Source organism: Triturus cristatus, chromosome 1_1 (assembly GCF_964204655.1).
Source record: "Triturus cristatus chromosome 1_1, aTriCri1.1, whole genome shotgun sequence".
NCBI classification, from domain to species: Eukaryota; Metazoa; Chordata; class Amphibia; order Caudata; family Salamandridae; genus Triturus; species Triturus cristatus.
The window spans coordinates 978,188,787-978,216,138 of NC_140579.1; the positions used below are offsets into that span (position 1 = coordinate 978,188,787).

Genomic DNA, 27,352 nt, shown 5'->3' on the forward strand with positions numbered 1-27,352 from the left:
GAGGACTACACTAAGTTAGAGGCGAGGAAGGTTGCTGCAAATGCCCCAGGGGTAAAATGAGCCCAAGATCGTCAAAATCGCCCCAACAGGGTCCAAGTTATGCCCTTTTTAAGTCTCGCCTAGCGTTGCAGCGCATGCACGCTGCTCGCTCTGCGAGACATCTTGTGATCAAGGAGATTTCAGAAGGGGACTTGAAGCCCCTCCCATCAATCCCATTGGCTGGCGTCATCCTTTATGCAAAACGCTGGCCTCAGATTTGGAAATGAGGCTTATTTGTTACAGCCCTGTCTCCTTTTCATCCGGCCCATCCGGACTGGATTGTCTGCTTGCCGGCTGTCGTGACGATATTTCTTATCTTTGGAGGCGTGGAGGGACGAATCATGTTTCCTTTTATTACTTAATGCCGGGCAGGCACGGAGCTCAGGGGCGCAGGGGGACATGGGATGACAGGGGGATCCCGGTATACTTTGGGTGCTTTCACTTTCAGCAGCAGTGCGCGGCGTTTATTGTGTGTTGTATAGCGTTTTAGATCGTGATGGCGTTTATATCATTAATGTGCTCTGTGCGCGAGCAGTACCCGTCCATCTTACCATTGCTCCCGCCCCCTCCCCTCTTCCTTTCAACATGCTCCGCGGTATGCCATTATTTTCACTTCTAGTCACATGAGCCCCTCGCCTTTGCACTAAATGGCTCAGAGCTATTCCCCAAGAGTCCGGGCTGGGCCCCCAAACTTAAGCACAGCTGTGAACACACTGGGAAAGGAGATACCGTGACGCGTCATCCTCGGGCGATGCTGCGGCTCATGATTACGCGGTCATCAAAAGCAAGGCCGAAAGCGCACTCCACTGCTTCTGTTTGTTTCAGATTACAGTCCATGTTTTACTGCTTCTCACCAGTGGGGAAAGGAGAAACCTTGAGCAGGAAGCTCGGTGTGCGAGTGCACCTACTGCTGAGAGCTGCGGCAGACTCAGCCAGCCGCTCATCAATCCGTGGTATAAAAACACGGAAAGAGTGCCGCGGAGCTGGGAAGCACCTCGCGCAGAACACTATTTAATGCAGGTGTCTAAATCCGAAAGAATGGGAATTTCCGCAAGCAGGTTGCCGACTGACAAACCTACAAAACTTGCTTAAGTGGAAACAGTAACTTTTGAGAGAAACAGCACGACCGCCATCAGATGCATATCGCAGTCTGCACTTAAGGCGAGGCTGAGCTCCCGGACGGACATTCCTTTCATTTTCTTGATCTCAGAGAAATCAGAAAAATGTGCAAAGCGCCCTTTGGAAGGCACTCATCTGTAACGCAACTGGTGCTCATGTAAGCGCTCTGATGCCTTTGTGTCGAGTTCGCAATATTTAAAACTGCAAAAAAATTGAGATATTTTCAGTGATGAAGAGGTAGATGGAAAGAGTTCTATAACGTCATATTACTCTTAAAAAATATATGCTACTGCTTCCTGTATATTTTTGTGCAGTTTGCTTCTTGTGCACATGTATATGCTTAATGGCAATCTATTATGTTAAACTTATGCGAAGCATCATTGCCTTGGTCCCTTTTTGACAAGAAATGCTGCATTTACCATATTTCTTTGACTACAACATAAATGAAAAAATGTGCCAAGTGTTCTTTGAAAGACACTCTTCTGTAACACGCAATTTCTGCTTGTTGAAACATGCTGATAGCCGGCTTGGCTAAGGGTGGAACTGTGCTGATGGTAATGTTCGATCTGTCTTTACCGTTTGATAACGTGGACAACCCAATCCATACTATATCGATTGAGGAAGGTGACTAGAGCACCCAAACAGACCTTCAATTGGTGGTTCTGGTTTCTAAAGGACAGGTTGACTCTTCATCGATACCAACCAGTGGGAAGCTACTTAGTTCTACATTGTCATCTGTTTGGTAGTTAGGGAAAATGTACGTGGATACCTTATCGCAGGGGTGTCGTGTCGTGTGTACGACAGAAAGCCAGACCTGCAAAACTTTCTGGTTACCCACTGAATATTTAAACTAGTTTCATTTAGATTAAATGTATATACCTTTGTCGTGTCTAAATCTAGAAAACCTGTTACAGGAAAGTCTTCCTGGTGCTAAGTTAGCAACCCCTGCCTTATTGGGTTGATACTATGCAGAATGACTGTATAGCCGCCATATAACCTGCTCTGAATGGGTACACAATGGATTAGGGGCCCCAAGAAGAGTCTTAAATAGCTTACCCTGCAATAGGTCTCGCATTTACGCAAGTTTGAGCTATTGCAAATAACAATGCCTTTTATTTTTTTGTTTTTAAAACATAAATAAAAGGCATTGTCATTGACAATGCCAATAGCTTAAACTCGCGTTAATGTGAGACCTATTGCATTGCAAATGCTTGTTTAGTTTGGCATCCTTTGACCTTTCTTCACTGGGAGCGCGTGGAGCTCTGCTGCCGTTCGATCGGATTCCCCCAGGGTGGGCCAGGGCCCAGGGGAGAACTGCTGTGCTAACGTGTAACGTTGGGGGAGGGGGCATGCATGTCCCCCGCCCCCTCCTCATGCCTCCATCTCGCCCAGGGACTCCATCCCCCAGGCGGACTTATTGTAAAGGGGGCCGGGACCCCATCCCCGAACCCACGTGTGCTTCCTGAGGTAGGGAAGCGCCGTCGCACTTCCCCACGAGTAAGGACAGGGGAAAGCCACAGCCTTCACCTCATGGTCTGCTCTCCCTGCTCCCCGTGTTGGGAGGTTTTTAAATGAGTTTTGCATTTTGTTTGGGTAAGATGTACTCTTATTGGATTACAGGTCAATTAAGAGTTATATTGGCAATGACTAAGTGATTTAAGCATAGTTATATTGAAAATAACATAATGGTACATGTGATCTCACATTAAAAATGACTAAATGGTTTATGTGATGTCATAACAAGCGCCTAGTGCAGTGGGGTCTGATGTGTTATGTGCCTTCTTAATGACCTGTGCCTAGTGTTTAATGTGATTATGGTCCCATGTGGTTTACATGCATCTTTATGACAAGTGCCTAGTGGCACAGTGATTTATGTTATGTGGTCTAAAAGTGCTTTACATGCTTCGCAGTGTTTTATGGTCTAATGTGTTTTGATGTGTGTATATATAATACAAAGGCTATTTGTATATAACCTTGTGTGCAGTCTCTTTTCTCTTTTTGTGGTTTGCCTAGTGTGTCACTGGTATGTGTGTTGTGCAAATGCTTTACACATTGCCTCTGGGATAAGCCTGACTGCTCTGCCAAGCTACCAAGGTGGTGAGCAGGGGTTAACTTGGGTGTGCAGCTCCCTTACCCTGACAAGAGTGTTGGGTTCTGCTTGGCTTAGGGGTATACCCTAGCCAACCAGAAACCCTGTTTCTAACATTCCCATTTGCCCTTTTTTAAATATTTTGCTTTAATCATTTATTTCTTTTTTCCAATTTGTCAAGATCAATCTTGTCAAATTTAATTAAGATCTCAAATTTGTGTTTGGAGCAGCATGCTATGCATGTTGTTTACCCATTCCTGGACTTTTCCTGCAGACACATCTTTATGGCTAGGCTACGCTTCAGTGATATTGCTGACCTCCAGATAACTTTCTAAAGATGTACATTCCACCACTTGTTAATTTCTTTTTTATTAATCCTTTTCAATTGTTTTATTTTTTTGTAACAAACTCAAGCTTTTGTTGTGCGTTACCAATACTGCACTTCTTCATCAAATAAATCATTGGCTGACTGTGATCTCTCTCTCCATGTGTTTTCTAAATTACTGTGTCTAGCAGATATTCAGACATCAACTAAATTGTTACTTTGTAGTCATGTTAGATTGTTGAATGTATGCATTTTCATTCACAATCCACATCGACACCTAATTCACAAAGATATACATTTACTCTGAGATCCTTCAGTGTCCGGGGATGCTCTCTGGCAACTTCGTTCCAGTACTTGTACAAGTACATGCCTCTCTGTTCCTTTTCGTCTGGTGTCAGGCGGCTGCAGCAGGGTAGATTCTATCCCTGCCGAGACAGTTCCTAAATTACTGAAGCGCTCAGCCAACTGTGTGGTGCCTGCTTCTTAGGGAAACCACTCCTGGCACATCTCCGTTACAACGGAGTGACACTCTTGAGTCGATCAGTTGACCAATTTTAATGCTTCCTGGTGCAACAAATAAAACAATGAATTTCAACATGGACCTTGATAAAATATCAGTCACAGCAGTTTCTAAGTTGTCATCTATGATTCTACTCCAAATTCTAGTTAATGTAGTTATATGTGCCCTAAGTGCGTTGGAGTAAAACCAATGACTAATCCCTTAATTTGGGATTAAGGATATATGTATAATGATGAGATCCGGCAGATCATATGCCCTCTGATTGAAAAATGATTAGATTACATTTTATGTAAAAATTAAACCCACTGAAGCGTTTGATATGAAAGGATGCAAATCATTTACTTTTAGTTGCGAAAAGTTTCTTTCCTGCCCAAGAGCGGGCCATAAATAATCCTTTAAACAAACCTTTCTTTTCTGGGTATGCTTCCTCTTTACTTCATTAGCAAACCAAAATGTCACTTTCAGATTTATGCATAGTTCATACTTGTATAAAAAATTTCTTATACCAAAGTCAGGATACAGATGCCTGTCTGGAAGATTTCGCCCATGGGTAGACTGGAGGGCAGTCTTTACTGTCCTTGTCTGCTAGAGATAAGGGCGACCCCTTTGAGTAGCTACAATGCCGTCGACACTAGGTAGCGCCTAGCAGTGCGTCAGGACGGAGCCCCAAATAGAGGAAAAAGCCTGAGTGAAAAGAACTTCCTGATGATGGCAATACTCTGGTAGCAGGAAGACCAGAGTGATGGACTGGAAAGTGCTAAAGAAAAACAAGAACTCCTTAACTGTAAAATCTCCTGGAAAGGAATCGGGAGCGAGAGAACACACCTATAATACTGGAAAGCTTCGCAACGCAGGCAAAGAAAGGACTACCTCCCTTAAATACCTTGCACACAGGAAATGGCATCAAGGAAACAGGATTGAGAGATTTCAGGTAAGTAAAGAAATCTAGGTGGCCATTTTGGATTGGGCAAGGTAAGTTTCCATAGTGGGAATTATGGGATGGCATGTTCGATACAGATACACCTTCCACCCCCCCCACCCCAGCTGGACGCGAGCAGCACAACAGCTAATTGTATCCATATAGCATTTTTGTTTTCATATTAATAGTTAATTAAAATTCTAAAAAATCTGTGTGTGAGCATTCTGTCATCTTCACGTTTTGACCACTATGTCAATGGCCCAAAATGTAATGGTCTCTGCTTCACTGGAGTGTTCTTGGTGATAATGCCTTGTCATTGGATATGTCAGATCATTATTAAATGCCTGTGTGTGTGTTCAAGTTGATGTTATATTTTGTGTAACTTGCACGTTGTATTGCCTGTATACATCTTATTACATGGACATTGGAGCAATTGTATTATTGCCTTGTTCGCATGCCTTACAAGTTAAGCACTTCCAAATGCCATTCTCCCTTTTTGTAAGCCAGATTGTCTGATTCTAACTTCTAAAAAACATATATTGTATGATCAGATCAGTGCTTAGCTTCTAAAATTATAAGTGCTGGGACACAAAGTTTTGCTCGGAAGCCCATGGCTGATGCTGTTAAAGGTTGGGGTGCCGAATACCAAGAATTTGTTAGTCCTGATTCCTCCTCATGCTTCTTTTTTAACATTTGACCCCACTCTCCCTGCCTCAGTCTTGTTGGTTCTTTTTCATTCCAGTTTTCTCCCTCTGTCACTGTTTCTTTGGTCTTTCTCTTCCTCTTACTTGTTTGTGTTTTTCTCTTGCTTGCCCTGAATATGGTTAAAGTAAGTGTGCAAAATAATTAATGTGCTAATTTTCTATCTCAAATCACAAGGTCTGGACTTTCCAAGATAATTTAAAAAGTGCCATGACATAGACATCTTTGTCTGAAAGCCATGGCCATACAGCTCAAGTCTTATCAGTGTATGGAATATCAAATAGAGGCACAAGGCGACCTCATATCTGAAGCAGCACACAGTAGCAGATAGGTTGAAAACCTCTTGTAAGGGATGCGTGTCAGCCTATCTAAAAAACTCATGTAAGCACCTTTGAATTAGAATCGGTTAAGCTCAGCTGATGCCTGGAAAGAGAGGGGTTCCATCATAGATTGTTTATATTAAAAACTATCTACATTCCTTCTTTCTGACTCATCCTAAACCTTTAGACTACAATGAAATGACAAACATCCTTCTCAATCTTTCACCCCTTCTTTTTAGCCATGCCACCTAACTAACAAGCACACGCGACCATTACTTACAAAACAATTCACTACTTCCCCTTTTCAAATCCACTCCTATCATTCATTCTATCTCTACACCAAACTTTACAAGACACGCACAAGAAATCAAGAGCACAATTAACACACAAATAACAAAACAAAAAAACAAAAAAAATGTACTTACCAATTACTAATCATAAATTCCAGAGTAGCATGCTACTTGCTGCAAAAAGCACTTCAATGGCTTGTCAGGGGTAGTAAGCACTATCTAAATACATTTACAATTACCATGTTTTCATCTTTTATAATCTTAGGCCATAATGAGCCTTAGGTCCCAGCAGGGGACCGCAAGATTTTATGGTTCAGTTCCATGCGCGGTATGCTGCCCGTAACCTGCCCCACATCCTGCCTTCCTGTAGATGACCTGGAAGTGAACCGTAAAATCTCACGGTCCTCTGCCTTGACTGAAGGCATAATATAGTCTGAGTAGGGGTTGCTACCTATTGGGGGGGGGGGGAGCATAATTTGGATACTTAGGATCTTATGGGATTACGTAAAACAATGCTCTAGATACCCACCCTGAACCAGGGTTTGGGAACACATTTCTTGGTCCTGAAGAAACGCTGAGGATCCTGTATTGGACTGACAGAGCGTGAAACATGTCGACCTAAATAGTGAAACCTCAACAGTTCACTACATCACACTCACTGAATAGTGGTGCTTCGTAACTCAGAGCACACTACCCTGACTTACTTTTTAACCTTACGAAAGGATCATTGAATAAGATTTAATTTAATTCCCTTGAGGTAATTTTAGATCACACTCTCCAGCTCTAATATAGAGCTCCGCACACCCACATACACCATCACGGCTGATACAAAACAAGCATTAAAAATGCAATAGGTCTCGCCTTTCATTAAGTTAAAGCCATTTGTTTTGCTATACAATCCCATTAGCAAAGTAAATGGATTTCACTTAATCAAAGGCGAGACCTATTGCATTTTCAATGCTTGTTCGTAACTCCACTGGAGAGAAAAGAGTGCAGAAAGGAGCAGGGTAAGAGGTTGAAAACAGAAGGGAGGGGAGGACGGGGAACCACTTCCATGGGAATGTCCAGTGGAGATGCTGGTCGCTCGGGGATGAAGCCCAGCACAGGGGGTGCATTCAAGAAAGGAGCTAGACTGGGAGGAGAAGCAGCAAAACAACTCGTCAGATTAAACCCACCAGCAGGGTCGAGTGTAAACCGCTGCCAATACTGTGGAATCTGAGAAGCCTTGGCAATATTACTAAACTAGAAGACAGGTACGGTGTTCCTGGGTGGCAAGTTGGCCACCTGGTGAGTACTCAGAGTGGTGGGGAGGTAGGAAATACCTCCTTTCAGAACTAGGACCCTCACACACCCAGCAAGCTAGGTGTCATGCTTCATCTTATGGGTCTGCTCCTCGTCGAGCCGGCGCTGCAGTGCTCGACGGGCACCCATAAAGGGGCTCTTTGTCGGAGATCTTTTGTTCCTTGCCGTATAGGTGCTGTGTGTGTGTGTGTGTGTGTGTGTGTGTGTGAGGGGCTTGGTAAGATGTAGATGTGGTGTGTGGGTTAAAACCGGTACGGGAATCCTCTATAATTTTTATTCTGGAGAGGTCACAACCTGATTAAAAAGTAAAAAGAAGGAGGAGGGCGACCTCCGTGTAGGATTAAGCGGACAGTTACAAAGTATCACCTTCAAACTCTCCCACCATCTTGCTCCTCTGTTCTATGCAGTTGGTAAATAAGTCCACGGTGGCCAGCAGCCACAGCTTCTTTCCAAGCGGAATTGCATGCAATTGTTAAAGAAGTGCGGCAAGTTAATAATAAACCTACTGTGTCACGCCGCCGGTAAGAGATCCAATCCCGGTGGGCGTGGCTAAAAGGAGACAGGGTGGCAACAACGAGGGATTGACATGCCTTCGGTGCAATCATTGCAGTGCCTTTGGCATAATTCATGACACCAAACGACGCGCACAAATCAAAACTGAAGGCGGAGCTGGGACGAGGCTTCTGGAATCGTATTGATTCCAAGAAGCCTCGTAGGACGAGAGCAGCACATGCGCTGCTTACGTCGGGCCGAGACCTAAAAAGAGCCCTCTCTGGGCCCATGGGGCATTGCAGCGCTGGCACGAGGAGGAATAGGCCAGATGATGAAGCATGACACCCACATGGGTGTGTGAGGGCAACACTTCCAAATAGGGAGGACTCCCCCCTCCGAACCATAGATTCCAACCATTTACTTCATCTCTTTTTAGGTCTCGGCTCGAAGGCTGCGCTTGCGCAGTCTCGCTCCGAGATTTAACGTTAGGAGTGGGGCTTTAACCCGCCCCTTTTTTTTTTTTTTTACCTCTTCTCCATTGGCTGGCCTCTGAAATACTGGTCAGCCATTGGAGAAGAGCATTGTCTCTCCAAACAAGCACCGTCTTTTTCGGATTCGGGGGCGTGTTTTTTGCTTTCTTTCTCTCCTCTGGAATGTAAACATTCCAGCCAATGGCAAGAGGAGAGAAAGAAAAACACGCCCCGAATCCGAAAACGCTGCTGCGTTTCTCCGAGGCATTTCTGCTTGACCTCGGAAAAAGGCAGTGGTGTGCTCGTCCTCTCCCCCTGCTCTCGGCTCCCTCGGTGCTCCCGTGTCCGGCTGCTGCTCTGGTCTCCTCCCCCTGTCCTCTCAGGCTGTGCACGTACCATAGCCCCGGCCCAAACTCCACCTTTGGTACATGGCTTGCTTTGGTGAGTACCTGCACGTATTTTTTCGCAATGAAAGCACTGACTTTTATTAATTGATGGGAATCCGTCCAACGGCACTTTGCTCTTTTCCTGCCTTAAGGTGAATCGATCGAAAAAGATGCCTGAAAGTGAACAGTCTATGCCTTTCCTACAGGCAGTGTAAGGCGCAAGTTCACGTAGATATTGCTAAGAGTGTTGGAAAAATCTAATGGATTTAATAAATTACGGGCAACAGCCTCTGGCAAAGCAATTACCGTAAAAACAAAAGTTGTTTGCTCTGTAAATTGAAACTAGTTTGGTCCGGGATTCTCCACCCGCTTAGTGATCGTCTGGCCTGACCCGTCTGTAGGTTGTCAATGCTTGGCGAGAGCAGATCGGCTGGGGGAGGGGAGAGGGCTCAGGTTGCCACATGTATGCAGGAACAAGAGAGAATTCTAGAATTCACTAGTGCAAAAATAAGAGCTGTGTGTGTGTGTGTTTTCATTTTGTGAACACACCATACGATTTTTTAAATCCTTTAATCAGCAACAGAAAAGAGAAAAAACATGTTTACATTTTTGACGATATCGAATGAATGGCCGTTTGCAATCATGTGAGCAGAGTGGCGCAATGAATCAGTGTTGGTATCAAACTGTTGAAAGTGGCCACTGGTAAACCACACTAAACAGGATCTGTCCAATGTTCGCCTTAATTGGGAGCTTGGGCCCTTCCTGTGTCAGCACACAGCCCGCTGTTTACAAACACTTCGTATTGTGCAGGCGGGAGATAGGCCGGGCCAAGGTTCAAAGCAGGTTTCCCAACTTCAGCCGGAATGTGCTGCGGTTGCAGTTTCCCTCCTGTGTGCCCAGTGAGGTGAGTCTCACAAACTGAACAACGTCTGAGAGCTGCTATCAGGCACGCAAGGGAGGGGAGGCTGGGGGACGCCAGCGGCTTCTCCTCAACTCCCACTGACAATGTAGCTTGAACATGTTTACATTTTTCTTTAAAAGAAAAGTGGGTAAATCACTATTGGGAGAAATGTTGCTAAGTGGCGGGACACCACGCACTGGGAGTCAATTGCTATTTCCGTCAGCAATAAATAGCTTCTCTGACCATTTTCCAAAACATTTGTATTCTCTGTCGTTAATTATCAAATGAATTAATCCAATATACTTTTTTTCCAAATACTTTCTCTGTTTCCTAGATGTAACTTTTTCACACTAGCATGGGAGTGGGTGTCATAAGCATCAAATGTAGTGTTTGTACGACTTTAAGGACAAAGGAAAGTCGTGCTTATGTGCTGTCTATTTATTTTTATTGTAGTAGTTTTATATAGCGCGAATTCGACCCGAAGGTATTGAAACGGTTTATATGAGTATCAATTACCTTTCATAAAGTCACGCTCATTTTTTTAGGCACGGGAAAATTAAAGTGATTTGCCCAGGATCACAGGAGGTGGTGCTGACGCCGATGTCATGTTCCCCAAGTCCAAAGTCTGCAGCTGTCCCCGTTACGTCACATCCGCTCTCAGATTCAGATTAATGCATTATGGGAATGTTTCTTATGACCGTTGCTGCCTTATAGAAGGCTGTATTGAGTAGTGCTCGCTCACCCCCCAAGTTGGAACAGTTTTGCTCGTCCATTAAAAGTCTTGATAACTATTAGACGTTGCGCGATCTTCCCTGGAGCAGAGTTTTGCACACTGGCCAGTTTACTTTTGCCCTGGAAAGAGCGGGTCCTGCTGGGCAGTCAGGGCAGAATAAAAAATAACAAATGAGTGCCGGTGAGTGCCACCTGCAACCACCGGTTCACATTTACCGGTGTGTGTGTGGTGTCAGTGTTATGCCGTTATGTGTGCTGCGAAATGCACGCATGCGTTGTGGTTGTGTTAACTATTGTGTTAGGATGATTTTGGATATAGAAATGCGTTTAAGCGTTGAGCGCGGTTCCTTATGCCAACGAAGGTGCACTCATATGCACAAATGTGTGTTTGTTGAAGTTTGTGTGCCTTTCTTGTGCGTGCTTGTGAAGAAAATAAAACTTTATTAAAGATAATAAAAACCCTAATGTGTATCCGTGCTTTGCGGCGAATGGCTATACCGGTTGTGTTTGTGTATTTAGAGCAGACGATTGTCACACCATCATAAACACCTTTTAATAACTGTGTGTGTGTGTGTGTAGGTGGCTCTGTGGGTGGCTCTATTTGTGTGTGGGTTGCTCTATGTGAGTGGCTCTCTGTGGGTGGCTCTGTGTGTGCGGGTGGCTTTATTTCTGTGTGTGGCTCTGTGTGTGGGTGCAAATGCAATAGGTCTCGCATTTGAGAGTGATTAAGCTATTGACAGTGTAAATAACAATGCCGTTTCTTTAAATGTTTTAAAAACAAAAACAAATAATGTCATGAGCAATGCCAATAGCTGTAACTTTAACAATGCCGAGACCATTGCATTGTAAATGCTGGTTTTCTAGCTCTTTTCACCTGGAAGAATATTATCTTCATTCAGATGTAACTTAAAGAGTAAATCTTGAGGAAAAAAGTGGGGTGAATCATCTGGAACACTTTGTCCGATGGAAAGCGGTGTATGGTTAAGAGGCGTCAAGGCCTCTGAATCTGTTATACACCTGGTCAACCTTAGAGTGACTTGAACAGAAGTGTTCCTAGAAAGGATCATCAAGTTGAAGGAGTCCATGGGCTTAAACAGCCAAGCACTAATCCAAAGAAACTTGGTTAACAAATTAGAGGAAGATTTTTGTGGACTTTTCAGATGGCTGTCTGAGTCAGCAAGATGTCAAAAAAAGACCTGGCATCCATCTGATATTCTATGGAAAGGCTCAAAAACGGAAACTCAGCCTTTTGCTCCTGGACTATCTTCTTGTGCAGGACTTTCTCATAGCTGCTATAGCATCCATATTTTTTTATGAGAGGCTGGGGTGGGAGGAGGATCCATCATCGGGGACCTAACACGCTGCTTGTGCAATGATAGGTAAATGTACATGATTCCTTCCTACACCATGGATAGAGGGGGCTTCCTTTGGGGAAGGCAGAAATGTTCCCTCTGAAGAAGATGTGGAAGATATATGACCTTGACCAATGTGCCCCAAGGTAGTTGAGCTTCAAAGCCATTCAGGAGGCAGACCTCTGACAATAGGCTTTCTGGAGGGTCATAAAAGTTTCAATGGCTGGGAACTCCACAGCCTACAGGTGGAGTGATGAACTTCTCCATAGTTTTTCTCCTATGTTTACACAGATGTCCCGATCTTTGGATCGCGACATCTGCAATACTGGAGACTAACAGGAACATGGCTTGGATGATTCTTTAGTCTCTCACCTTTGTACAGCCAAACAGTCAAGCTGCAAGTAGAGCATGATTCCTCACTTCTGAATGTTGAAGAGGGCTCTCGCATTGTCAGTCTGGCTTTAAGGGATAGAATAAACTTTTTCAGATCCAGAATGGTTATGCTGATGGACAAATCTGTTCTGCCCCACCCAATAATAATGGACATATACTTATAGGGAACCACCAAAACTTAGATGCTGCAGGCAGAATGAGCACCCATTACAAAAATGGGATCATGGGCCCAACATCTTGGTGTCTGCACTAGAGATATGTGCATTGGAAGAGGTTATGACGGACTGTTTAGCAAATATCTCCAGTGCTCTGCAAGGTAAAGCTACAGAGAGCATGTGTGCACTTTGCAGGGGATCTTCTCTGATGCAAGATGCTTCATAGGTCACAGGCAGTTCGAACAACCAAGACAACACAACAATGTTTTCCTGTAAGGTGAGCATGGTCTAACTGATATCTAATATTCTCTTTTGAAGATAGAAGCGCAGGCCGTACCCAATTAATCATTTTTGTGCTGATCCGGAGTAATTTACTAAGAAACAAAAACTAAATTAAGCCATGAAGACCAGGCTGGCCTCTGCTAACTCTCTCTCCAAATTTCGGATTTGGCAAATACCCAGGTAATGGCCAGAGTAGAATTTTTGCAGCCACGTGAAAAGCAACCACTAAGTTCTTGGTGAAGACTCACGGGAATACCTTATGGCCAAAGAATAACACCCTACATTTTTACTGTTTTTCATCCTAACGTCAAGCTACTTTCTTTGTTCCTTCATTACAGTTGCATTGCAGTTAAGAGCCTGTGTTGTACATGGAACACTCCCAGTTGTCATCTGAACAGGTGCAAGGCCCTGAGCAGGAAGCAATTAGTTGAGAACGTAATTAGTAAGAATGGGACAACAACCTACACTCATTGTCGGCAGAAGCAAACCGTGTAAGCGATACTCATGTTCCCTAAACTTGTTCTATTGTTCCTAAACGAAGAAGGCTGCAGAAATTGCTAGAATGCCAAAAAAGGAGTGGCTGGGCGACTACCGAGCACAAACAATGAGAGGACCCAGGTTTGGTGGCCATTTGGGCTGAGTGGTGATAGTGAACGACATGACTTCTCCCTAACAGAATTGAGTGAGACTACTAAGAATGAGCCATAGATATGGTTGATCCACGGGAAACGCACTGGGAATTCTTCTCCTTTGTTAAGAACCCAGAGATAGGCTGGGTGATTCAATGAATCACCTCTCCTTTGCCTGTAAAGTGGGAGAAGAAGAAGGAGACTGTCATGAAGTGAAAGACAGACCTAAAATACTGAAAAGCCTTCCCACATGGGGAAATAAAAATGTATCCAGGCCAGTGCTGCTTACACTGCCCTTCGCAATTTGGCTTGACTGAAGAGGTTACTTTTCCTTGGCCAACTACCTTGATTTAAAGGCGCTGGTTTCCATTCTCCTGGAGTGGTTTTGACGAGGTCCTGAGATAGTGGGTTCACTGAACTAATTCCATGCTTAGGTCAAGTATAAACATCTCCTCCTCCTCCTCCTAGCATGAAGCAGCTGTAAAGGCAACAGAAGTTTGCCTTCATCTCACCATCACGCATTGGCATTAGACTGTCTGAGAAACCCAAGGATTGGAACATCTTTTGTTGTATGTAGGTTTTGTATCACTTTCAGACTACAAATTCAAATTCTGGTGCTCAGGGAATCTACGATAAACATATCAAACTGGGCTGGGGGATTCCAGAGACAAATAGAGGGAGGTCATAGGGTGGCAGATATTGATTGCCTTGAGACAGATATCCGGCTGTAAGTAATGTCTTCCAGGCTTAATCCTGCATGTGGATCTGTGGCACAATGATGAGTGCTGGCTTTGCTAGGAGAGCCAATGCTGTGAAAATTGCATAGATTTCCAGCTGGGATGAACAAAGCGGCCAGGGCTTTGGTTTTGAAAGAGCAATGCAGCTTAGTTGTGTGCAGGTCCTCGGGCTTGTCTGTACCAGTCTCTTCAACGTGGCCTTTTGCAAGAAGGCCTAGACAATAAATCCACTTTAGCCTCTCCCGTTCCTGCTGAGACATTCAGGAAAGAGCACCTAGGATAGCGTGGGAAGTGCTGGGAGAGACAGAGGAGACTGTACTAGCTGGAAGCTGTTCTAAACACTGAGAGATGGGGAGAAGCCAGATCAGAAAGGTCTACTAGCTTTTAGTTCAGCTCTCTCTCTCTCTCCTTCAATCCCTCCAAACGTGGGTTCAGTGCTTTATTATAGATTTTATTCACGCACAAACGATTCAGCAACAACGCGTCTCGGCAGTTGCCTGCCTTGATCACATATTTATATATATGAGACCAATGTAGGTCGAAACACATCTATTTTTTCGTTTGTCCGAGGATTGTGATTTTATATATATATATATATATATATATATATATATATATATTCACTGAAAAAACCATAGGTTTCACACATGTTATAGTTAGCGGAAATTTTACTGATAAAAAAAACCAGTGAAATTCCCCCGTTATAGTTAGTGCAGGCAACTATAACTCACGCGACCGCAATCCTCTGCTGATGCTAATACTGTATTTAGACACTTATTTGCCCATGTCTTCCATACATTTTTAGCTATACATATATTACAAATATTTTTCTTTCATAAAGACACGTATGTCATCAGCAGAAGATTGCGGTCGCGTGAGTTATAGTTGCCTGCACTAACTATAACGGGGGAATTTCACAGGTTTTTTATCAGTAAAATTTCCGCTAACTATAACATGTGTGAAACCTATGGTTTTTTCAGTGAATTTGCAAGGTTTTTTAAATGCTAATTCCTAACTATAACGTGTGTGAAACCTATGGTTTTTTCAGTGAATTTGTATGGTTTTTTAAATGCTAAGTTACTTTACGCCATTCGTGGCGTGCGCGCCCACTTAACGCCACCAAAAGCACAGGGGGTGGGGTCAATGTGGATAGTGTTTTTTTTATTTCGATTTTATATTTTTATTATAATTTAATGCAATTTTTTAAATAATTTATGTACTATATCCTGCATTATCGAACGTTTTTTTTTATGCATTTTTTTCCGTGCGCGTACGGTAAGCTGACGCTACGCGCTTGTAAAATACGCGTACGGTAAGCTGACGCTACGCGCTCTGGACGTAATTAGTGCAGCGCGCCTACGTGATACGTGCGTGCCGTACGCGTATACCCGGAAGCAACGTCGCGGTTACGCAGGGGCGTGTAATGCGCATGCGCGATACGTGATACGTGCGTGCCGTACGCGTACACCCGGAAGCAACGTCGCGGTTACGCAGGGGCGTGTAATGCGCATGCGCGAAAGTGACGTAAGCGCTGCGTAAGCGCACCGTAAGCGTCACGTGCGCGCACGGTAGGCCATGTGACTTACAAAGAACACTTTTTATTGGTTGAAATTACTTTCACTTCCAGAAACTTCCCACACCACACCCATTCCCCTCTTTACTGCTTGAAAGAACACTTTTCATTGGTTGATACTACTTTCAGTTCCAGATTCTTCCCACACCACACCCATTCCCCTCATTTCTGCTTGTGATTCTCTAGGAGCAGGAGCTGGATTGACATTGGGATACAATGGCAGAACAGCAGAGCTCTTCTGAGAGTGAGGCCAGCAGCACCACCATGATCCAGAGAAGGAGGAAACAAAAGACTTCTTTTGTATGGGAGTATTTCACTTTTCCAGAGGGGGAGAAAAAGGTCAATGCTCCAAAGGTCACTTGCATACTTTGTGATCGTGTTTTATCAAGAGGAAATCCAAGTAGGAAATATTCCTTTGGAAATCACTCTATGATGAGACACCTTCAGGACAAACACCCAAGGACCTTTGCTCGACATACTGGAGAAAACTCTTCAGTAAGTCACCAGAGCCCAGCCTCAGATGCTCAGCCGGGTACATCATCGGCAGCTCAGCTGAGCCCTTCCTCTGTTGTTGGAGCATCACCTTCTTCTTTTCCTTTGGACATCAACCCTCGATTTGCGAGTGTTGAAATGAGGTGTACAAAATGTGGTGGTCTTATTGTTTTTGGGGAGGTCAGTCTTCCCCTTATTAACAATAAGATAGACCAGCATGTTTGTAGACGCTCATAATACTCCCATTCTTTCTTTCCTCCATCCCTGTATGAACCCAACGGCTCTTATAAGAGCCAACCTTACCTCACAATTTTTTTTTATTTTTTTTTAAGCTTCCCTTTTCGCAAAAAATTTTTTTCCGTGCGCGCACGGTACGCGTAATTCCGCAGGTCGCCGTGCGCGTACGCTACGCGCATACGGCGATTTTTCGAAAAATAATTTTTTTTTATTTTTGCCCTTGAGGGTCCTTCTGGGACCCCCTGACCAAGGCTAGGGGGTCAGGAACTGTCGAGCCTGCCCCCTTTTCACATTATCCACCTTTTTTATTCACCCCCCTGACAGTTCGAGAGAGAAAATGGCGGCCGCCACTTCCTGGTTTCGACCGATTCGAATGTTTACTAAGATCTAACAGCCAATCAGAATCGCGCTCGCGCACGCCACCGTACGCGTACGGTAAGCTTACGGTAAGCGCACGGTAAGCGCACCGTAAGCTTCCACAGATATATATATTGATTTAAAGGCTATTTTCTCAGGATCTACTGAACAGATTTACACCAAACCTACAAAAGGCACTTCCTTGACCTGAGGACTACCTCTCTGCCAAATTTCTAGTAATTCTGTTCAGCCGTTCGGGCTGTAGCTCGTTCTAAAGGTCCTATGGAAAAATGCATGGGAAAAACGCGTTTTGGGACCCCCCTTTTATCTCAGCCCCCGCTTGACGAATCCCCCCGAGACTTTCAGAGTAGGAGCGGAGCGTAGCGCCCCACCTATTTTGAGAAATTCGCGAGGATTCGTCGACCGGCGCCAAAGTTATTCAAAATAGAATGTTGAGGTTTTCCTATGGAAAAGGGGTCCTAACTATAACTACCTACTGGCGACTGCCAGTAGGTAATATATATATATATCTCCACAAACTGAGTTTGGCTCAATGAGGAGACGCCCACAGCGGGAAGTTTTCACCTTTTAATTGCAGAATTACAGCTCAGCGGAAGAACAGTCACTCCCTCACAATTCACAGCCCAACGCGTTTCAAGCACTCCTGTGCTCTTGTTCACGGGCAAAATGATGCTCAAACAGCAGCAGTTCAAAGGAGCCTAAATGAATAAAGCAAGTACCGCCCATTTGGGCGTATGCCTCCTGGCATGCTGGTACTTGCAGTCCCTTTGATTAAGTACATCCCCAGTGGGCGCCGTGTTGACTCTCCTTTGTCATTAAAAAATATTACCCCAGTGGGTTGGGCAGACACTGACTATCACGCTGTGCTGAAAATAATCATCCGCAATCTGGCCCTCTCGTTCCACAGTGATTGAAGTTCAGTCATTAGGTCCACATGACTCGTGGCAGGGCGTCTCCGCGAAATGAGCCCGGCCGCTAAACATCCACAAACTGAGTTTGGCTCAATGAGGAGACGCCCACAGCGGGAAGTTTTCACCTTTTAATTGCAGAATTACAGCTCAGCGGAAGAACAGTCTCTCCCTCACAATTCACAGCCCACATGGGTGGGACTTGCTTTATTCATTTAGGCTCCTTTGAACTGCCGCTGTTTGAGCCTCATTTTGCCCGTGAACAAGAGCACAGGAGTGCTTGAAACGCGTTGGGCTGTGAATTGTGAGGGAGAGACTGTTCTTCCGCTGAGCTGTAATTCTGCAATTAAAAGGTGAAAACTTCCCGCTGTGGGCGTATATGTATATATGTGTATGTGTGTAATATATATATATATATATATATTCATTCATCTACTGGCGGTCGACAGTAGATAGTTATAGTTAGGACCGTGTTTCCATAGGAAATCTCAAAATTCTATTTTGAATAACTTTGGCGCCGGTTGACGAATCCTCGCGAAATTTTCAAAACTAATGAGGCGCTCCGCTCAGCTCCTACCCTGAAAGTCTCGGGGGGGATTCGTCAAGCGGGGGCTGAGAAAAAAGGGGGGTCCCAAAACGCGTTTTCCCCATGCATTTTCCCATAGGACCTTTAGTCGAAGGTACAGCCCGAACGGCTGAACAGAATTACTTGAAATTTGGCAAAGAGGTAGTCCTCAGGTCAGGGATGTGCCTTTTGCATATATGGAGTCAATCTGTTCAGTAGTTCCAGAGAAAATTGCAGTTAAAGTACGTAAATATCTATAGCCGCGCACGGTGCGCGCACCCTAACGTGCGCGAGCGTAATTCTGATTGGTGGTTACATGTCAGTCAACGTTCGAATCAGTCGAAATCGGGAAGTGTCTGCCGCCATTTTGTTTGTTTTGAGTACGAGAGTGAAAAAGGAAGGTGGCGAACGTGAAAAGGGGGCAGGGTAGAGAGTTCCTGACCCCCTAGCCTTTGTCAGGGGGTCCCTGAAGGACCCCGAAGGAAGAAAAAAACATTTTAATTTTTTTTTTTAAATAATCGCGGGGTGCGCGCACGGTGCGCGCACGGTGCGCGCACGGTTAAAAACCATAAAAAAATTAATTTAATGCGTAGTTTATTGTAAAATAACTATATAAAAAATATAATAATAAATACATAACTTAGCATTTAAAAAAACGTACAAATTCACTGAAAAAAACCATAGGTTTCACACACGTTATAGTTAGGAATTAGCATTTAAAAAACCTTGCAAATTCACTTAAAAAACCATAGGTTTCACACATGTTATAGTTAGGTGGACATTTCACTCGTAAAAAACCAATGAAATTCCCCCTTTATAGTTAGTTCAGATAACTATAACTCGCGCGACCGCCACTCTATCAAAAGGATGTTGTCATCAGTGATGTCATGAGTGATGCCACTGACCATGTCATGAGTGATGTAATATGTGACGTCATGAGCAGTGGATTGCGGGCGCGCGAGTTATAGTTATCTGAACTAACTATAACGGGGGAATTTCATTGGTTTTTTACGAGTGAAATGTCCACCTAACTATAACATGTGTGAAACCTATGGTTTTTTAAGTGAATATATATATGAATCGGCAGGCTGCTCCGTGCCTGTCTCCAGAGGCCGCCCTGAAGGGTCGAGGGCTCCTTAATCGGAGGTTTTTCTTGTGGATTTAATAAAGGAGCATGGCCCACTTGCTGCAGTCTGGACCTACGAAAGGTAATGCGAATGCGCAAATCAGACGACAGCGTTGGAAGGGATTTGATGAGGAGGACTTCCAACATCAATCGCTCTGAAAACGAGAACTTTTGAAAGAGAACGATAATATCTGGCAATATGCCAGTAAACTCATATTACGTGACTGATGTACCATTCATTTAGAATTATATGCACCGGCACAATGCAAAGAGCAAGTTATTTACTGCCTTAAACAACGTGAATTGTTCCGTGTATTACCAGCAGCCAGTCAAGTGTTTCGGATGCATTATGGGATCTGTATTTTTCAGTCACGTGATGCAATGACATTTTCAAAAAAGCGTGCACACATGCACTTGGCGTTCAGCTTCCTGTCCGTGACCAAGGCTATTCGCCGAAACATGTTGGAACAATGGAAGCCTAACTGTGCAGCATATCTCTAAATAAAGCTGTTGTTTCCAGAGACGGGCCTCTATCTTGTGCTCATTGGCGTGGTGAATCGGCAGGCTGCTCCGTGCCTGTCTCCAGAGGCCGCCCTGAAGGGTCGAGGGCTCCTTAATCGGAGGTTTTTCTTGTGGAGAGATATATATATATATATATATATATATATATACACACATTGAAAATATGTGAGGTCATAAGCAGTGCATTGCAGGAGTGCGATCCAGTTGTTATAGTTAGCTCACTAACTATAATAGCTGGATTTCTCTGGTTTTGTTCAAATGACACCTGAGCCTAACTATAACGTCTCAGTGACCTTTGGTTTTTTCAGTGAATTTCTAAGGTTTAAAAAAAAAAAAAAAAAAAAATTCCTAATTTTAATGTCACTGTAACCGTTGTCTTTTTCAGTGAATTTCTATGGTTTTGTAACTAGTAGTCGCGTTTGCAGAGTACTGGGGCATGAAGGCTGGGTCTCTGACCACCTATCAGGAGTTGGACTTACTCGAGGTACCAGGAGGGCTTCTTGGCCCCCAAGGTCCTTAAGGAGTAAAGTGGACTTCATCCTCCAACCAGTAGTGCAACACAAGGCGTTTTTGCAGAGTGTTGGAGAAAGGGGGCGTGGCCTCCAAAGACCTTTTAGCAATCCCGCAGTGTGGGACTTAACAGAGGTAACAGAGGTAGTTAGCCCCCAAGGATGTCCTTTGGGGCCAACTACCACTCCTGTTACTTCCAGTAAATCTCAGGGATTGCTGAGAAGTTGTTGGAGGCTGTGCTCCCTTTCTCCACCACTCTGCAAACGCACCTCCTGGAGCACTACTAGTAGGGGGATGAAGTCCCCTTGGCTCTTGAGGATCCTTGGGGAGAACTATCCCTCCTGCCACCGCCTGTAAGATCCACAAGCTGGATTGCTGAGAGGTTGTCAGAGGCCAAGCCCCCTTTCTCTCACCACTCTGCAAACACGCCTCCTGGCGCACAACTGGTTGGGGGAAGTAGTCCATTTTAGTCCTGAGGCCCTCAGGAGTAAAATGGAATTCATTCCCCAACCAGAAACGCACAAGCAGGCACGTTTGTAGAGTGGTGGAGAAATGGGGCGTTGCATTCATTACTGTATGTATGCCCAGGGACGGTGGCGGACCCCGGGGCAGCCACGAGGCTCACCCAGATATATTGAGACTGCCCTGGGGAGGTGACGGTCCTCGGGGCTTTGAATAGCCATAGGAGAGGGGCCAGTGCACCCACCTCCTACATTTCCACAATGCCCCTAGGACCTAGACTGGAGGTGGATTTTTTTAAACAGATAGATACTATTCTTTCTGGAAATATTTATCAAAACACATAGATCTCTCCATGCCCTTCTCAAAAAAGACACGATAAACACATTTCAGACATGGACAGTGCCTAACACGCCTTACCTAGACAGAAGCAAGAAACCAGAATCATTGATACACTATGAGCAGTGTAATTCGTTCATCATGTGGAGTTATTCCTAATGCACAAATCTATCAAACCTGGTTACTTAAAAGATTGTAACAACACCCTAGATATTGTTTGTTAAACAATCTAACTCACCCCCTGCTTTGGCCAAATACCCTCTTTATGTATTTACTGAGCACATTCCCCTGAATGACCCAAACAAAGTATCCTGGCATGTGCCTGGCACACACCACTCTAAATGCACCCAAAACCAGTGCTTAATTTGAGCCGGTGTTTTCCGGTGCTAGGCACCAGCACTTAATTGTTATTCCCGGGTCTTATGACATCTGCCACATGGAGTTTCTGTTTGTGTAATTCAGAAATGAGCAGAACAGTTTATTAATCCAATATAAATTCAAACCACTAATGCGTGCGCCTAAGCCTTTGGGGGCTGGAATAGTTTGATTTATCACACTTGTAGGAGTGTCATGGTACTTTCATTGGCAGTAGTGGCAATGGGTGGTGTATGCTGCGGTGACCTCCTGATGAGGGCCCTTGCTCTTATTTTGTTTTTATAAATTAAGCACGGCCCAAAACTATTCACCTGTGCTTGCCAATTACCACCCTACATCCATCCAAACACTCATAGTGTCAGCGAAACACTTTCTCCATTCCTCACAAACTAGGAGCACATACTTCAGGATTCAAGCCAAGCATCCCTCCGCACAATATTCCCCATAAATATTAGTCCAACACCTTACTATCAATGCAAATCTAATACCAAGTTCAATGTCTTTTCAGGAATAGCAGCTCAGCTGTCTCAACAATCAAAGTCCAGCCAGCTCCATTTCGTACCCTCCACCTTATCATTGGTATAAGAAATTGGTCTCACCTTCGCAACTGTAATCCACGTCCCCATTAACAGACTCCAGGTATGGGACCCGAGAAAGTGCTGGCTTTCCTTTACTGCGCTTAGGAGGAGATAGACCACTGTAACAAAATGAAATGAATAGTTACATCATGAAGACTTTCTTAAGTGTGCACATGGAGAGAGCAGTGATCAATTACAACTTCATCTTGCCATCGGTTTCTCTTCCCTTGTACCTTCAACTTACACCGGCCACTCAAAAAAGGCACATGTTTGGAAGATTTTGAAGGACATATGAATACTAGCTAACTTTCAGCAAAGGGAAGAGGTCGAGATTCCTGAACACCCTCTTGTCCCAGTTCTGCTTCTTTTTGGTGAGCCCATGCTCTTAGAATAGTGGGATTGTAGATAGCAATATATTGGTTGTTGTGGTGTTGCAATTGAGCTTTCTAAAACATTAAGATATTCTGTGCTCTATAAAAGTTTACCTATTATTTTTCAATTGATTGTTTTATAATCCATAATTGTAACTGCTATATTGTAGCATGTCATTTAAAAGATATTGTATGTTTGCATATTGTTTCAAACTAACTTTATTTATTATGTCAAAGAAACCTCATCAGTGTCTAAAGCAACTTCGTGTTGCCAGTTTGCATTTGCTTTTTCTGCCCAGTATTGAAATAGGCAGATTCTCAAAACAGGGGTACGCATCAAGTGTGTGTCATCCACCTAACCTGTTAAAGATGTTTTTGTTCTGCAATCTGACACCCTTCTCAATAAAAAAATAATTATATATATTAGAGATTGACAAATATTAATCTCAGTGAGGCGTGGCATTTCTACTGTCACTTGACTACTAAGTGAAGTTCTGTCTACACACAAACCCATTTTTCTTTAATCCCATGCTGGTGATAATAAATGTTGCCAGTAACATATTATTGAGAACAAGCGTACTAATAAACACAGATTTAAACTTGTATAAGTACAATGCATACATTTAATTACACAGAACTGACTAAAGACCAGAGAAAACGCAGGTTATTGACTCAGAGATTCCGTTGTAGAATCACATAAAACCAGAAAAGAACTCACAAGGATTGGTTATTGTGATTTTTTTTCATTTTATACATTTAACACCTTTTTCTGTGGTTAATGGTACAGACCTTTGTTTATAACTACACACACAGAAGTGAAGAGTGAAATATGCAATTTTTAAATACTGTTCAGGGAGGAGAGGAATATGAATGCTCACTCCTTGCTTGTGAGTTAAGTGCTGGTAATAAATTGCACATTCCATTCTGCACATCTGCATTTAAAGAAATACACATTATATATATATGTTACCTAGTGCCGGTCGCCACTAGGTAGTTATATATAGGTCTACTTTCCCATAGAAATAGTGTTTTTTGGTGTGCTAACAACTTTGGCCCCATTTTTGCTAATAACTTTAGACCAGTTTGACAACTATTCACAAAAGTAAAAAAAAGTTCAACTATCTCACCTCCTTCCTGGAAAGTTTTGGGATGATCTGTCAAGTGGGGACATAGAAAAAAGTGGGGGCCCAAAGCACAAAATCCCCATGCATTTTCCATAGACTTCTCTAGGCAAGGCTACAGCAAAAACTGCTGAACGGAATTACACCAAATTTAGCAGGGAGCTAGATCTTGGTCTGCAGATTGTGCTTTTTGTGATTTGGTGTGAATCAGTTCAAAAGTTTTTGAGAAATTTAGGGTAAAAAATAATTGTATATTTAGGCAGTTGTGTCAGCAAGAGTCTTAAAGTAGTCCTGCAAATTCAAAAATGAAGCCTAGTGATTGGTCAAGAGGAACATTTTTCTATTGTGCCTTCATGCTCTCGCAAGAGCAAGCACCTGCTGTGAAACCTGCAAGAGCATGGTGATCTTACGGGACTTTTGCTGGATCGTGTATAGTAAAAAGGAGTAGGTAAGTTGTCAATACACTCTACAAGGAGAGATGAATACTGTTCCCCTTATCATTGAGAGGAAGTTGCAAGACAAATACTTTGAATAACAGAATGTTAATTCTTTATTATTTTACGAACTCACAGGACTATTGCGGGATTGTGAAAAATAAAAAGGTGTAGGTGTTCTTTGAATACACTGGAATACACACTGTAGGAGTGCTCGTGGAGATGGTGTTTATCAGAGTCTACTATTTTCACATATTAGCTTGGGAAGAGTTCCGAGTAGAGAGTGAAGACACACCCTACACCCTACTATGTACAGCCGTCATACAATAGACAGGTGGAAAGGCAAGTCCCTCTGCATACCCTTCTACGGACACCTGTTATTTTAGAGAGGTCTCATCGGATAGGCCAGTCCCTCCATATACTCTGGACACTTGCTATCCAGGAGAGAGGACTGAAAGGAGAGGCAGTCCCTCCACACACCCTACTATGTACACTTGTTATCCGAGAGAAATGTCTCAGTGGAGCAGCCAGTCCTTCCCCACAGCCTGCTATGCACACCCATCATCCAAGAGAAAGGTCTCACCTAAAAGGCCATTCCCTCTCTACATCCTACTATGCCCACCTGTAATCTTGGCGGAAGGTATTAGTGGAGAGGCCAGTCTCTCCCCACCACGCATACCCGTCATCCAAGAGAAAGGTCGGAGTGGAGGGACAACTATTCTCCAAACCCTACTACGCACTTCTATCATCCAAGAGAGGTTTCAGCTTGGAGGCCAGTCCCTCCCCACACCCTACTATGCACACTGTTCATCCAAAAGGGAGGTCTCTGCCGAGAGATGCCAGTTCCTTTCCACACCCTATTCTGCATACCAGTCTCCACAAGAGAGGTCTCATGTAAAAGGCCACTTACTAGACACACCTGTGATTTTTGGGGAGAGGTCTTAGCGGAGAGGCCAGTCTCTTCCCAAACCCTACTATGCACATAAGTCATCCAAGAGAAAGGTCAAAGTGGAGGTGCAGTTCATCCCTAAACCCTACTACATCATTTTGTCATCCAAGAGAGGTTTTAGCATAGAGGCTAATCCCTACCCACACCTTACTACGCACACCAGTCATCCAAGAGGAGAATCTCCGCGTAAACAGCAGTCCATCCCCGCAGCCTGCTATGCACACCCGTCATCCAAGAGAGGTTTCCTGTAGAAGGCTACTCACTATGTACACCCGAATAAACACTTGTAATCTTGGGGTGAGGCCTTAGCGGAGAGTTATAAGTTTGTAAAAAATAAAAGATATAACAAACTTATTTAAATGACTTCCTTTTTTATAGATTAGCATTAAACAATAACTGAACACATCAAAAAGAACTATATACAATATCATAAAATAAAATTGATAGCTCTATGATCTTGTGAGTGGCTTGCAAACCTCTTGCAAAAGTAATGAAACACCTCAAAGATAGATTTACATAGTGAAAACTAATACTGTACATCATTGCAAAAACTGATCACTCTCTTTCTGAATTATAATTACCTCTTTAATGTAAAAACACATACAAAGCCCTTAAAGTGTGCCATGAGATTATTAATGAACTTGCTGGGAAAACTCATAATATGACAGTTACAAGAACACAATCTCAACTGAAATATTGTTGTATTACTCCGTATTCTACTCGGACATCATTTTTCAGAAAGATTTTGCAAACTGTGCACGCTTTCCTGTTATGTTACAATACAAAGCCATTCCCTTACAAAATGAATGCACAAAGGATATATTCTTCAGTTATTCTACCACACATCCACTCGAAAAATAATTTATTTACTTTAAACAAAACCCTAGAAATTCACCCAAAAAACAAAGGTTAATGTAACGTTATAGTTCGGTGTGATAAAAATCTGTTTTCATAAAAATAATTTTTAAATTCACTGAAAAAAACAAAGTATAAAGTAATGCTGTTGGCAGGTTAATTTGTCAATGACAACATAAACGTTTTAAACAAAAAAAACACAAATTCGCTAGTTATAGTTAGCAGCACTAACTATAACTTGCTCCCCCACCATGTACTTCTTAAGACCTCACACGACCTCACTCATGACATGTTCTATGACATCATTGATTACATCACTCATAATATCATCCAGGTTTAGTTTCCTGCATATTGCTCTATAAATTACTATGGCATTAGAGGTCTGACAGTAAGCACAAAATAGCTGAGGAGAATATCAGGCATCATTAGTACCATCACAGATACAACTCTCTTAGGCGTAGCAATCGACCACAGATATACGTGAAACCCTCCGAGTATGGTGTTCATTCTCTATACAATTGTTCATAGAAAGAAAAGTTCCTAAAAATAGGGAATGTCAGTTCCAAAACAAATGCCCTACTACAGACAGCTTCTATCTGTATCAAACCCCTGACACTAACCGTACTTACACTGAGAAATTAAGTTGATATCAGTAAGGAACTGGGTACTGTAAAATGTGTTAACTCTATGGAGAGAGTATATTCTCTACCACAGCTTTCCAAACGTTTCATGTTGGTGACACACTTTTTGGAGATGCATCATTTTAGGACACAGTACGGCAGTGTAGCAAGCGAGTGTAGCAAGCGTGCCCAAACCACTTAAGGAGGGTTCAGGGGGGTTCTTCCCCCGGAAGAAATTTTTGAAATAAAATTGGGCAAATGGTGTATTTTCAAGCAAATTTGAGACCATGAGGTTGAACACAGGCCCCTGCAGCGGATGCCTTCGTCCACTCAGCCACCAGACCCAGCATACACACCTCTCTGTCTCTCTCTCTGTCTCTGTCCCTCTGTCTGCTCACCCCAGCTTCCCAGGCACACACACAGGAGTACTTCGCAGGTCTTTAAAGGACCATTTACTGGGAGACGTTATGCAATAGATGAGGCATAGTGAGAACAAAGCTTTCAAAGGAATGCCTCTTAAATAGCAGCAGTTATGTGCTAAGTGCCTGTTAATACCAGTGTCATCCCGCGACACACCCACCGTTTGCAGGCGACACAGTACTGTGTCGGGACACAGTTTGGAAAGCTCTGTTCTATACCATACTAATTGCAAATCAGTGAAACTCATGAGAAATACACCAATGAGTATTAAAAAGACTCTATTAAGAACAGTGTACACTCAATGCAACAGTTGTCAAATAAGACACTATTTGCAAAAAATAACCACGATCTGTAGGGTGCTAAATA

At 43.4% G+C, this 27,352-nt stretch overlaps 1 protein-coding gene and 1 long non-coding RNA gene across 5 annotated transcripts in view; one reads left to right on the top strand and one right to left on the bottom strand.

Moving 5' to 3' along the window:
• LOC146871405 (uncharacterized) overlaps window positions 1–23,155 on the top strand; it is a 160,507-nt gene extending 137,352 nt beyond the window's left edge. The window contains exon 4 of the long non-coding RNA XR_014981000.1: window positions 22,147–23,155. This is a non-coding gene — a long non-coding RNA (uncharacterized LOC146871405). The remainder of the gene's footprint in view (window positions 1–22,146) is intronic.
• Window positions 1–27,352, bottom strand: part of BRPF3 (bromodomain and PHD finger containing 3) — a 628,641-nt gene that overhangs the window by 56,181 nt on the left and 545,108 nt on the right. For all 4 annotated transcript variants that reach the window (XM_085651054.1, XM_085651053.1, XM_085651052.1 and 1 more), the window contains one exon: window positions 22,238–22,335. In XM_085651054.1, the coding sequence (XP_085507180.1) occupies window positions 22,238–22,335 (98 nt within the window). The remainder of the gene's footprint in view (window positions 1–22,237; window positions 22,336–27,352) is intronic.